This window comes from Phyllobates terribilis, unplaced genomic scaffold (genome assembly GCF_046119375.1).
Source record: "Phyllobates terribilis strain yellow unplaced genomic scaffold, ASM4611937v1 Scaffold_7__3_contigs__length_470593459, whole genome shotgun sequence".
Lineage (NCBI taxonomy): Eukaryota > Metazoa > Chordata > Amphibia > Anura > Dendrobatidae > Phyllobates > Phyllobates terribilis.
The window spans coordinates 169,488,218-169,502,956 of record NW_027362767.1 but is presented as its reverse complement, the minus strand read 5'-3'; the positions used below and the strand labels follow the sequence as shown (position 1 = coordinate 169,502,956).

General features: G+C 42.8%; 1 protein-coding gene across 1 annotated transcript; it reads right to left on the bottom strand.

Annotated features, from left to right (window-relative positions):
* Positions 1 to 410: 410 nt before the first annotated feature.
* On the bottom strand, positions 411 to 1,202 carry LOC141155443 (olfactory receptor 12D1-like). Its single transcript, XM_073642307.1, has one exon. It carries the CDS (start codon positions 1,200 to 1,202, stop codon positions 411 to 413), a length of 792 nt encoding a protein of 263 aa, XP_073498408.1.
* Between the last annotated feature and the right edge of the window lie 13,537 nt (positions 1,203 to 14,739).

The window sequence follows — 14,739 nt, the reverse complement described above, 5'->3', positions numbered from 1 at the left end:
TAGTTGAATTAGCTCTGTCAGAATTTACTCTTCTCGGTCAAGGTCTACAAATTTATAGGGCAGGTAGGATCCAACATTATTTGAAAACAGCATAAGACTGATTTTAGGAGTGCTTAGCCAAAAACAGAGGCAGTCACCAGTGTCCACCTTCCATTGAAACCGACATTAAAACAAGCACTGGAAGGCACCTTCTAACAAAATGAACAGAGGAAAGCTGCTGTGACTGTATTATATAAAAACTAAAGACTGCAGCCGCGCACGTTATGTGTTTAGATTTATGCAAACATGAAATATAGGAAACGTAAAAAGGAATTACTGCCATATAGACTATACTTATAAAATGTAAGTATTTGGAGTACAAACTGTCCAAAAATGTGGTCAATTTTTTTTTTTATATTTCTTTAGAAGTGTTAATAACATTTTACCCAATGTTCCAAGGCTGTTCCAAAATATAGAAAAACAACCGTGATGTGAGAAGTACAAGTGGAGAAGGCTTTCCGTCTCTCCTGCCTAGATTGAATTTTCAAAAGATGACTTCCAATGTACATATAGGATACGGGGATCAATGGAAATGTACTGACAGCCACAAAAGCAAAAATCCCTCTCATCAGAACTTCACTTTGCTCAGTATTTGCGCAAGCCAGTTTTATAACAGGTTTTATATCACAATAGAAATGTGTTACTTGATTTTTGTTACAATAAGGCAATCTGAAAGTAATAATGGTTTGCAATAAATAATATAGAAATCCAATGAGCCAACAGCTGGAAGCCAACTGGATGCAAGACGTTCTGCCCATGAAGACATGATATCTAAGAGGGTTACAAATGGCAACATATCTGTCGTAAGACATTGAAGAAAGAAGAAGGGCCTCAGTGCTGCCCAGAAATTTAAAAAAGTAGAGTTGAGCTATGCAACCAAAGACTGATATCCTCTTGTCACCTATAAGTAAGCCAGAGAGCATCTTGGGCACCGTGGTAGTTGAGAAGACGATATCCAAAAATGAAAGGTTACCCAAGAAGAAATACATTGGCTTGTAAAGAGACTGTTCAATAATGATAAGAAGAACAATGCTGAGATTCCCTGATAAATTAAATAGATAAAACATGAGAAAAAATATAAAAAGGAAGATTTGAAGGTCTGGAACATCAGTGATACCCAAAAGAATAAATCCATCTACAGAAGTCACGTTATGTATTTCCATTTCTCCATATCTCAGCATCAATGGTAACTTTCTAACCGTAAGGAACATGGACATTGACTTTAAGAGGAAAGAATTTAATTATAACAAAGGTTAAGATATATGGAATAACTAAATGTTAACCAGTTATCAATGACATTACTGAGGATTATGTCTATCTGCTCTCCACCACTTGCCATTATCAGCTACAGTGCTGGCCAAAAGTATTGGCACCCCTGCAATTCTGTCAGATAATACTCAGTTTCTTCCTGAAAATGATTGCAATCACAAATTCTTTGGTATTATTATCTTCATTTAATTTGTCTTCAATGAAAAAACACAAAAAGATTTGTCCTAAAGCCAAATTGGATATAATTCCACACCAAACCTAAAAAAGGGGGAGGACAAAAGTATTGGCACTGTTTGAAAAATCATGTGATGCTTCTCTAATTCATGTAATTAACAGCACCTGTAACTTACCTGTGGCACCTAACAGGTGTTGGCAATAACTAAATCACACTTGCAGCCAGTTAACATGGATTAAAGTTGACTCAACCTCTGTCCTGTGTCCTTGTGTGTACCACATTGAGCATGGAGAAAAGAAAGAAGACCAAAGAACTGTCTGAGGACTTGAGAAACCAAATTGTGAGGAAGCATGAGCAATCTCAAGGCTACAAGTCCATCTCCAAAGACCTGAATGTTCCTGTGTCTTCTGTGCGCAGTGTCATCAAGAAATTTAAAGCCCATGGCACTGTGGCTAACCTCCCTAGATGTGGACGGAAAAGAAAAATTGACGAGAGATTTCAACGCAAAATTGTGCAGATGGTGGATAAAGAACCTCAACTAACATCCAAACAAGTTCAAGCTGCCCTGCAGTCTGAGGGTACAACAGTGTCAACCCGTACTATCCGTCGGTGTCTGAATGAAAAGGGACTGTATGGTAGGATACCCAGGAAGACCCCACTTCTTACCCCGAGACATAAAAAAGCCAGGCTGGAGTTTGCCAAAACTTACCTGAGAAAGCCTAAAACGTTTTGGAAGAATGTTCTCTGGTCAAATGAGACAAAAGTACAGCTTTGTGGGAAAAAGCATCAACATAGAGTGTACAGGGAAAAAAAAAAGAGGCATTCAAAGAAAAGAACACGGTCCCTACAGTCAAACATGGCGGAGGTTCCCTGATGTTTTGGGGTTGCTTTGCTGTCTCTGGCACTGGACTGCTTTACCGTGTGCATGGCATTATGAAGTCTGAAGACTACCAACAAATTTTGCAGCATAATGTAGGGCCCAGTGTGAGAAAGCTGGGTCTCCCTCAGAGGTCATGGGTCTTCCAGCAGGACAATGACCCCAAACACACTTCCAAAAGCACTATAAAATGGTTTGAGAGAAAGCACTGGAGACTTCTAAGGTGGCCAGCAATGAGTCCAGACCTGAATCCCATAGAGCACCTGTGGCGAGTTCTCAAAATGGCAGTTTGGAGAAGGCACCCTTCAAATATCAGGGACCTGGAGCAGTTTGCCAAAAAAGAATGGTCTACAATTCCAGCAGAGCATTGTAAGAAACTCATTGATGGTTACGGGAAGCGGTTGTTCGCAGTTATTTTGGCTAAAGGTTGTGCAACCAAGTATTAGGCTGAGGGTGCCAATACTTTTGTCTGGCCCTTTTTTGGAGTTTTGTGTGAAATGATCAATGATTTGATTTTTGCTTCATTCTCTTTTGTGTTTTTTCCTTGCAAGCAAATTAAATGAAGATAATAAGACCAAAGAATTTGTGATTGCAATCGTTTTCAGGAAGAAACTGAGTATTATTTGACAGAATTGCAGGGGTGCCAATACTTTTGGCCACCACTGTACATTTAAGTTCCAGAATTGGAAAAAAAAATCACTTATTGTAATTTAAGAAGCTCAAATTTAGCTTTTGCTCCATTATATTGACATATCACAATAGTATAAAGTATACAATTCCAATAAAAAACCAAGGTTTCTCCTACCTAATTTATAAAATGTTTTATAGGATATGAGTCACAATTATCCAATGAAATCTTAGATACAGGGCTAGAGGAATTTGGTTAAAAAAAAAAACAGATTAAAATACTGGAGGACCGGTCAATAATTTTGTATATTTTTTTATAAATAGCGGGAATTCTTACATTGCAAGATGTTAATGCTCCAAATGTATTAGAAGATTTCTAATCATTTTTATAACAGATGGATAAGTCTTCTGGGAATAAATCTAGATCTAACGAGGCCCCTAAAGAAATTACATTGTACAGTCATTAGTAACAAGTGAAGGTAATTATAAGAAAGAGAAAAGATATAAATGTCATATAGGAGAAAAAACACTGGTGTCTATACAGGAAAAAGTATACGAATTAATAATAAAATGGTACATTGTTGGGTATGATCAAAAGGGGAACGTTGATTCTTCTTATTCATCCTAAAATATGTAAATTCTTTGTAAGGAAATGCTTTAATCGGGATAACTGTTGTGATAGGCCAAATAGAAATGAGCTGTATTAGGGGCGGGGGGAGTAGGCAGTCATCTAGGCTAGCATTAGGGAAAAGGGTGAAATCTATGGAAAGAAAAATGTTCCATGTCTTTACACTATCTACAGGTATTTCTCACAAAAATAGAATATCATCAAAAAGTTAATTTATTTCAGTTCTTCAATACAAAAAGTGAAACTCATATATTATATAGAGTCATTGCAGACAGAGAGATCTATTTCACGTGTTTATTTCTGCTAATGTTGATGATTATGGCTTACAGCCAATGAAAACACAAAAGTCATTATCTCAGTAAATTAGAATACTTTATAACAACAGCTTGAAAAATTATTTTAAAATCCAAAATGTTGGTCTACTGAAATGTCTGTTCAGTAAATGCCCTCAATACTTGGTCGGGGCTCCTTTTGCATCAATTACTGCATCAATGTGGCAATGTGGCATGGAGGCGATCAGCCTGTGGCCCTGCTGAGGTGTTATGGAAGCCCAGGTGGCTTTGATAGCAGCCTTCAGCTCTGTCCAAAGAAGAAGGAATCAACAGCACTCAGCAAAATGGACGCCCGTTGACTCCAAGGAACCAACTTGGAAAAATTTCAGCATATAAAAGGTAAAACAGCATCCATTCCAGGGTGTTCAAGGTATCAAAATTGTAGTTTATTCCGCCAGATTACAACATTTTGACCATTCGCCAGTCTTTATCAAGTCTGGTTACAACCCACAATGTGTTCACTTATATAGTGAGGTCTGCACAAGTGCACCAATCACAAGTGTCACCCACTTACATAAAATACAAAAATATACAAAATATCATCCTGAGACATGTTGTTCTCCAAGTTACATCGACATACATCATCAACTACGTATAATACAAAGAGTACAATATAAACCAAATATCACAAATTATTGCATCCTAGCATTACCAAACATATGATAGCATATCGGTTACCATGGTGTCTCAGAGCCAAACATACTGAGTCCTAATGTGCATCATTGTTTTCCAATCAGCTAAAGAAGATGCAAGAGTATCGTGTTCTAAATCAAAACATAGCCGCATGGTGTGGACCCCCACCTCCAAACAGAGCCGCAAGGTGTGGACCCCCACCTCCAAACAGAGCCGCATGGTGTGGAACCCCACCTCCAAACAGAGCCGCATGGTGTGGAACCCCACCTCCAAACAGAGCCGCATGGTGTGGACCCCCACCTCCACACAGAGCCGCATGGTGTGGACCCACACCTCTAAACAGAGCCGCATGGTGTGGACCCCCACCTCCAAACAGAGCCACATGGTCTGGAACCCCACCTCCAAACAGAGCCACATGGTGTGGACCCCCACCTCCGCACAGAGCCACATGGTGTGGACCCCCACCTCCACACAGAGCCCCATGGTGTAGACCCCCACCTCCACACAGAAACACATGTGGTCAGGACAACCACATGTCAAGTCAGCAGTCTTCCCCATGATTGTGGAGCCTACTGAAAGGGACCTTTTTTAATGCTTAGGAAGCCTTTGCAGGTGTTTTTTGTTAATTATTCTAATTTACTGAGATAATGACTTTTGTGTTGTCATTGGCTGTAAGCCATAATCATCAACATTAACAGAAATAAACACTTGAAATAGATCCCTCTGTGTGTAATGACTCTATATAATAGATGAGTTTCACTTTTTGAATTGAAGAACTGAAATAAATTAACTTTTTGATGATATTCTAATTTTGTGAGAAGCACTTGCTTATGGCCGATGCAGCCTCACTTCATAGGTCTAGTTTAACTTCTATTATATTCATTCATATCCACATCTTAGGGACACAGAAATAATTGCATATATACATTGGCACTCAGAAGCCATGATCCAATCCATGCCTTGCTGTTTGGTTCTGCTTGTCCTTTTGGCACTCACAATTGTAACTGTACATCACAGTCAGCATGAGCTCTTATGGGCTCAAGAGTAGTGTTGAGCCACCCCCGTAGTGTTCGGGTTCGGTTCGGTTCGTCGAACACCGGGATGTTCGAGGAACTGTTCGTCGAACTGTTCGTCGAACACCTTAGAACACCGTCGAACACCGTTAAAACCAATGGCAGGCAAACAAAAACACATAGAAACACATAGAAAACACCTGCAAAGGTGTCCAAAAGCTGACAAACTGCTCAGAAGACACTCTCTTTAAAAAAGCCGGCCGGCAAATTCAGCAGCGGCATACACCGGTACCCGACATTTTAGACAAGAAGGAATAGAGCATCACACATAGATTAGATAGATAGAAACATGTCAGTCACACATATAAGAAGCACAGTGACAGTGTTGGTTACTGCACTTGTCATTTAGTGTAAAGGATTTATTAAAGAAAATATTAGTGTTTTCATGCACCGTCTCTTTAAAAAAGCCGGCCGGCATTTCAGCATCTGTACCCGACAATTTAGAACAGAAAGAATAGAGCTTCACACATAGATTAGATAGATAGAAACATGTCAGTCACATATATAATAAGTACAGTGATAGTGTTGCTTACTGTACTTGTCATTTAGTGTAAAGGATTTATTTAAAAAAATAATAGTGTTTTCATGCACTGTCTCTTTAAAAAAGCCGGCCGGCAATTCAGCAGCGGTACCCGACAATTTAGAACAGAAAGATAGAGCATCACACATAGATTAGATAGATAGAAACATGTCAGTCACATATATATGAAGTACAGTGATAGTGTTGGTTACTGTACTTGTCATTTAGTATTAAAATAAAGGATTTATTATTAAAAAAATTGGCGTGGGGTTCCCCTTAATTTTAGGCTCTAGCGGAGGTTAAGCAGACGGCTGGGGCAGATGTTTGAAGCCTGGGAAGGGGGTAATACCCACGGAGCTTCAAAGGCTACTAATATCAGCCCCCAGCTGAATACATAGCCTTTACTAGCTATTAAAATGGGGGACCCCCCAAAAAAAATGACGTGGGGTCCCCCCTAATTTAATAGCTAGCAAAGGCTAGGCAGACAGCTGGGGGCTGATATTAATAGCCCAGGAAGGGAGCCATGAATATTGGCCCCCTCCCAGGCTAGAAACACCAGCCATCAGCCGCCCCAGAAATGGCGCATTCATAGGATGCGCCAATTCTGGCACTTAGCCTCGCTCTTCCACGCTGCCCTGGTGCGGTGGCAGGGGGTAATAGGGTTGGGGTTGATGTCAGCTTATAATGCCAGCTGACATCAAGCCCAGGTTAGTAATGGAGAGGCGTCTATAAGACACCCCCATTACTAACCCCATAGTCAAAGTTAAAAAAAACACAAACACCCAGAATAAAGTCCTTTAATTGAAATAAAGACACAATCCTTTATTGTTCTAAATTAAACCATACTTACCATCACGCCCATTCCAGCTGAAGCCAACGATCTCCTGCAATAAAAGAAAAATAATAAAGCAACCTCATCCTTACCTTTCCATGGTTCCCACGACAGCTTCAGCTCTGCTACATCGAGATGACAGGCTGGACCGCAGCAGAACGCTGCCATCCAGCCTGTCATCCCGCAGACACTGAGAAGCGCAGGCTTGCTTGCGCTGCTCAGCGTCTCTCTGTGACGACATCCAGATGAGCCTAGTTCATGTCCAATGAACTCGGCTCACCTCATGCACGTCACTGACAGCGTGGGAAAATTCTCACGCTGAAGCGCTGATTGCAGGAGAATTTTCCCACGCTTTCAGTGACGTGCAGGAGGTGAGCTGAGTTCATTGGACATGAGCTCACCTCATGCACATCACTGACAGCGTGGGAGAATTCTCCTGCACTCAGCACTTCAGCGTGAGAATTTTCCCACGCTGTCAGTGACGTGCATGAGGTGAGCCGAGTTCATTGGACATGACCTCGGCTCATCTGGATGCCGTCACAGCGAGACAGTGAGGAGCGCAAGCATGCCTGCGCTTCTCAGTGTCTGCGGGATGACAGACTGGATGGCAGCGTTCTGCTGCGGTCCAGCCAGTCATCTCGATGTAGCAGAGCTGAAGCTGTCGTGGGAACCATGGAAAGGTAAGGATGAGGTTGGTTTATTATTTTTCTTTTATTGCAGGAGATCGTTGGCTTCAGCTGGAATGGGTGTGATGGTAAGTATGGTTTAATTTAGAACAATAAAGAATTGTGTCTTTATTTCAATTAAAGGACTTTATTCTGGGTGTTGTGTTTTTTTTAAATACTTTACTAGAAATTCATGGCGGTCATGTCTAATACTGGCGTGACCCCATGAATTTTGGGCTTGGGGCCAGCTGATAATACCAAGCTGGCCCTAACCCCTTTATTACCCAGTGAGCCACCGCACCAGGGCCCTGGATGAGTTGGGTACAGCGCCAGAAGATGGCGCTTCTATGAACGCGCCATTTTCCGGGGTGGTTGCGGACTGCAATTTGTAGCGGGGGGGGCCCAGAAAGCTTGGGCCTCCCTGCGCTGCAGATTCCAGCCCCCAGCTGCCTAGTTGTACCTGGCTGGACACAAAAATAGGGCGAAGCCCCACGTACTTTTTTTTTAATTATTTCATGAAATTCATGAAATAATTAAGAAAAAAAGGCCTTCCCTATATTGTTGTGTCCGGCCAGGTACAAATAGGCAGCTGGTGGTTGGGGGCAGCCCGTTCCTGCCTGCTGTACCTGGCTGGACCCAAATATAGTGCGAAGCCCCACTTCAATTTTTTTTAATTATTTCATGAAATTCATGAAATAATTAAGAAAAAAAGGGCTTCCCTATATTGTTGTGTCCGGCCAGGTACAAATAGGCAGCTGGTGGATGGGGGCAGCCCGTTCCTGCCTGCTGTACCTGGCTGGACACAAATATAGTGCGAAGCCCCACTTCAATTTTTTTTAATTATTTCATGAAATTCATGAAATAATTAAGAAAAAAAGGGCTTCCCTATATTGTTGTGTCCGGCCAGGTACAAATAGGCAGCTGGTGGATGGGGGCAGCCCGTTCCTGCCTGCTGTACCTGGCTGGACACAAATATAGTGCGAAGCCCCACTTCAATTTTTTTAAATTATTTCAGGAAATTCATGAAATAATTTAAAAAAAATTGACGTGGGGCTTCGCACTATATTTGTGTCCAGCCAGGTACAGCAGGCAGGAACGGGCTGCCCCCAACCACCAGCTGCCTATTTGTACCTGGCCGGACACAACAATATAGGGAAGCCCTTTTTTTCTTAATTATTTCATGAAATAATTTAAAGAAAATTGACGTGGGGCTTCGCCCTGTTTTTGTGTCCAGCCAGGTACAACTAGGCAGCTGGGGGCTGGAATCCGCAGCGCAGGGAGGCCCAAGCTTTCTGGGCCACCCCCGCTGCAAATTGCAGTCCGCAGCCACCCCGGAAAATGGCGCGTTCATAGAAGCGCCATCTTCTGGCGCTGTACCCAACTCATCCAGGGCCCTGATGCGGTGGCTCACTGGGTAATAAAGGGGTTAGGGCCAGCTTGGCATTATCAGCTGGCCCTAAGCCCGAAATTCATGGGGTCACGCCAATATTAGACATGACCACCATGAATTTCTAGTAAAGTATTTAAAAAAAACACAACACCCAGAAAAAAGTCCTTTAATTGAAATAAACACACAATTCTTTATTGTTCTAAATTAAACCATACTTACCATCACGCCCATTCCAGCTGAAGCCAACGATCTCCTGAAATAAAAGAAAAATAATAAAGCAACATCATCCTTACCTTTCCATGGTTCCCATGACAGCTTCAGCTCTGCTACATCGAGATGACAGGCTGGACCGCAGCAGAACGCTGCCATCCAGCCTGTCATCCCGCAGACACTGAGAAGCGCAGGCTTGCTTGCGCTCCACAGTGTCTCTCTGTGAGGGCATCCAGATGAGCCGAGTTAATGTCCAATGAACTCGGCTCACCTCATGCACGTCACTGACAGAGTGGGAAAATTCTCCTGCACTCAGCGCTTCAGCGTGGGAGAATTCTCACACTGAAGCGCTGAGTGCAGGAGAATTCTCCCACGCTGTCAGTGACGTGCAGGAGGTGAGCTGAGTTCATTGGACATGAGCTCACCTTATGCACGTCACTGACAGCGTGGGAGAATTCTCCTGCACTCACCGCTTCAGCTTGAGAATTTTCCCACGCTGTCAGTGACGTGCATGAGGTGAGCCGAGTTCATTGGACATGAACTCGGCTCATCTGGATGTCGTCACAGAGAGACGCTGAGCAGCGCAAGCAAGCCTGCGCTTCTCAGTGTCTGCGGGATGACAGGCTGGATGGCGGCGTTCTGCTGCGGTCCAGCCTGACATCTCGATGTAGCAGAGCTGAAGCTGTCGTGGGAACCATGGAAAGGTAAGGATGAGGTTGCTTTATTATTTTTCTTTTATTGCAGGAGATCGTTGGCTTCAGCTGGAATGGGCGTGATGGTAAGTATGGTTTAATTTAGAACAATAAAGGATTGTGTGTTTATTTCAATTAAAGGACTTTATTCTGGGTGTTTGTGTTTTTTTTAACTTTGACTATGGGATTAGTAATGGGGGTGTCTTATAGACGCCTCTCCATTACTAACCTGGGCTTGATGTCAGCTGGCATTATAAGCTGACATCAACCCCAACCCTATTACCCCCTGCCACCGCACCAGGGCAGCGTGGAAGAGCGAGGCTAAGTGCCAGAATTGGCGCATCCTATGAATGCGCCATTTCTGGGGCGGCTGACGGCTGGTGTTTCTAGCCTGGGAGGGGGCCAATATTCATGGCTCCCTTCCTGGGCTATTAATATCAGCCCCCAGCTGTCTGCCTAGCCTTTGCTAGCTATTAAATTAGGGGGGACCCCACGTCATTTTTTTGGGGGGTCCCCCATTTTAATAGCTAGTAAAGGCTATGTATTCAGCTGGGGGCTGATATTAGTAGCCTGGGAAGCTCCGTGGGTATTACCCCCTTCCCAGGCTTCAAACATCTGCCCCAGCCGTCTGCTTAACCTCCGCTAGAGCCTAAAATTAAGGGGAACCGCACGCCAATTTTTTTAATAATAACTCCTTTATTTTAATACTAAATGACAAGTACAGTAACCAACACTATCACTGTACTTCATATATATGTGACTGACATGTTTCTATCTATCTAATCTATGTGTGAAGCTCTATTCTGTCTGTTATAAATTGTCGGGTACCGCTGCTGAATTGCCGGCCGGCTTTTTTAAAGAGACGGTGCATGAAAACACTATTATTTTTTTTGATAAATCCTTTACACTAAATGACAAGTACAGTAAGAAACACTGTCACTGTACTTCGTATATATGTGGCTGACATGTTTCTATCTATCTAATCTATGTATGATGCTCTATTCTGTCTGTTATAAATTGTCTTGTACCGCTGCTGAATTGCCGGCCGGCTTTTTTAAAGAGACAGTGCATGAAAACACTATTATTTTTTTTGATTAATCCTTTACGCTAAATGACAAGTACAGTAAGCAGCACTTTCAATGTACTTCGTATATATGTGACTGACATGTTTATATCTATCTAATCTATGTGTGAAGCTCTATTCTTTCGGTTCTAAATTGTCGGGTACAGGTGTATGCCGCTGCTGAATTGCCGGCTTTTCATGTTTCACTGTTGGCACTGTTCCCATCGATTTGGGCAATCACTGTAATGCCACAACCACCATGGCTGTGGCATTACAGTGAGTGGCAGACAATCCCTGCATGATTGGTGCTCTAAATAGCGCCAGACATGCAGGACACGCTTTTGGTGCACGAACAGTTATCGAACATAACCTCGAACAGCCGAATTTTTTGCAAATCGTTCGGGTTCGTCGAACAACTCGAACACCGCCCAAAACAGCTCGAATTTGAGATTGGCGAACAGTTCTAGTCGAACACCGCTCATCTCTACTCAAGAGCTGAACCCACTTCATACAAGGCAGATATCGGCTGTTTTATACAGCTGGTATCTAATTGTAATAGCAGCGACTTGAGCAAAACCAGAAAACTGCTTTTTAATGATCTGGATTCCACTATATCACTGACAGCTGCATTTAAGTTACTTGTATGCTCATGCACCAGCCTCATGGCATGATTGCGGGCTGCCAATGAATTATCGTAGCAGTCTGGAGCCTGCTTTCAGTATCTTCCTTTGAATACTGAATTATTACAGTATAATAGTACAAGCAATCAAACAACATTAGGTTCAAGTGCTCTAGGATGGCTAAAAAATTTACGCCTAAAAATGTTTTTAAAAAATATTAAAAAGATGCTGAGGCACTGCGCCTGCCACTAGACCATTAAAACTTCCATTTCTTCTGGTATCTGGTGGGGGAATCCCCCTTTGCTGTGCTTCCAGTACTCACTGAACCCACTGAGACCCCTAATCCAGGAGGAATCCCCAGGAAGAAGAAGAAGGAGAGAGTTGCGGATCCGGAGGCCTGCCTTCATTCCTGTTTAGCAGCAAACCCCACTTCCCGCCAGAAGTTAGCAGGGTAAGGGAGTGCTTCACTGCTGCGACCGGACTGTGGTAGCCTGATGGTTTAGGGTACAGAATATCTCTTCTGCCAAGGCATGCTGCTACATTTGATGATGGCTGCTTGCCTCCCACTTGAACTAGAGGTCCCGTGTTTGGAGGACAGGCGTTGATGGGTCAAGGCAGAAGAAACGGGGAGATTGTTCAGACCCCTCAGAAGGTAGTACAGGAAACCCCTGTAGAATTGTGGGTAGTGTTTGATATCAGGGACTGAAACAGGAGGTCACGTGAAATACCCCTTCATTACAGTAAGTGGGAGGAGATTTGGAGCCAAACTAACATTTTGTCACTGAAAAGAAACCAGCCTTACCAACACCAGGTCAAATTACCAATGCACTCGCAGGATGCAGCAGATGCCCATGATAAAGGCAGGGGCCTCACCGGTGCAAAATACTGATGCAACAGCCACTCACTAAATGAATTGGAAGATATGTGAGTGACTGTGTAGTATTACAAATGCACACAGATAGGGCTTGCATAGGACACCAGTCACACAGGTAGGTGTGATGCACATTATCTGGTTTACAGCCTATTAATGACGCCCATAATTTTAAGCGGGCTGCCCAGCATTATATACGTGCACCCCACAAGACAGATGCCCCAATACACTCAACCAACACTAAAGGGCCTGGTTGCATCCTGCAAAAAATGAAAAATGTGCAAAAAAAAGATGAAAAATAATGTATAAATAAATACATGAGGTATTGGTCGATATTTTGGCCAAAATACGTAAGCTCACAACCCACGTCTAGGGATCTTATAATTGCGAATCCCTGCTCTAAAATTAAAAAACATTATTTTTCAACTTTTTATTGCACTTTTTTTATCGAAACATGCTTTATTTGGTTTAGGATAGTCATGGCGATGTTTCTCTTCACACTGTAGAGTAAACTGTTCCTGGTCTTCGTGAGAGCTCAGTGATGAATGAGTGCAATGCAGTGCTCGGCGGCATCATTTACTATTTTCAATCTGGCGACTTTTGAGGATGCATCGATGTAATTTGCATTAGTGGTACACACAAGGATCTTGATGAAGAAAATCTTGGATTATTTCCAGTGTAATGAACAGTTTTTTTTATGTTGGAATACTTGAAGTGATGAAGCTTCTTGTGTGACACAAGGTCTTCGGCAAGCTTCAGGCGAGGTGTTCAGACATCGTTGCCTTCCTTCTGCAGAGCCAGTACTATCTCAACCTTTTCTGCGGTTGGAACTTCACTGTTCACTGGCCCATTTATATTAAAACAAATCCTATTTTAAAGGACATTAAGTGTTCAAGGGCTGAAATTGAGGACATTGAGCCACCTTTCAAACTCAAGCAAAAGAAACAATTTTTTAAAGGATATTACAGATCATTATGTGTAATTATTGGGGGTGAGACTTTGAATAAAACCAATTTTTATTTTTTCTATAGAACACATTGTCACCCTAATGCATTGGCAATAAAGGAAGTAAGCTTACCTCTTCATTACTGAAAAAATGTTTGGAAAGATCCTTCATTAAACAAATCTTGACAGACAACAAGGCATTAGTTGATAAAACAGAAGAAATCGAGAATTCCTTTAAATTAAGTCTGTCACCACTTGGTCATACTATGGGCATACAGGGTATAGAAAAGTAAATCTATACATAACTGTATGACCCATGATAGAGGTCTGAATGCAGAGAAATGTAGTTTAATCTCCTTGGTTTTTCACAGGCTTGGCGTCCCCTGGACGCCAAGCTATCCCTGCCCATCTGCTTATTATACCAGCAATTCCCCGCCTATGTCCATGTTTACCATATCCCCCCTCCCTCCCTGCACGTCACAGGTCACAAGGGAGCGCGCTTTGTTTCCTCCTGGGCCCGTTTGGCTGAGCAGCAAAGTGCTCTATTGCGCAGAAGTCAGGGAGTCCACAGTGACTCCCCAGCGCCAAATGGACACAGGAGGAAACAAATCATGCTCCCTGTGAGCCACGCTTTGCACATGAGCCGGGAGGTGAAGGAAAAAAGTGCATGTCACACGGACCTGTGACATGCAGGGAGGGGGGAAAATATAGTAAGCGTGTACATAGGTGGGGAATTGGTGGAATAATAAGCCGATGGGCAGGGATAGCTTGGCGTCCGGGGAACGGCAAGCCTGTGAAAAACCAAGGAGATAAAACTATATTTCTCTGCATTCAGACCTCTACCATTGGCCATACAGGTATGTATAGATTTACTTTTCTATAGCCTGTATGCCCATAGTAGAGGTCTGATAACTCCAAAGTGGTGACAGATTCCCTTTAAACACTTTTCTGAAAACATTTATAATCTAAAGACACCACCTACAATGAAAGACCCATTATAAGTATCCACTAAAATAAAAAATTTCTTAAACTCTTTGTCCCTCCCTACTCTTAAATCAATATAGTGTGATATGCTTACCTCCCAAGTTACCCAACAAGAAATAATGGACACACTCAAAACCATCTGTGGAGACACGAGGGTCAGTGGGTGCTCTTGTCCGCTGGTCCCGCTGTCTTTAGAAAGACTGGATGAGCCAGGGCTCATCCCACTGAACACGTTCATCCCACTGAACACCGGTACTCCTTCCCTGTGGACAGAAAACTACTCAGACAATACAG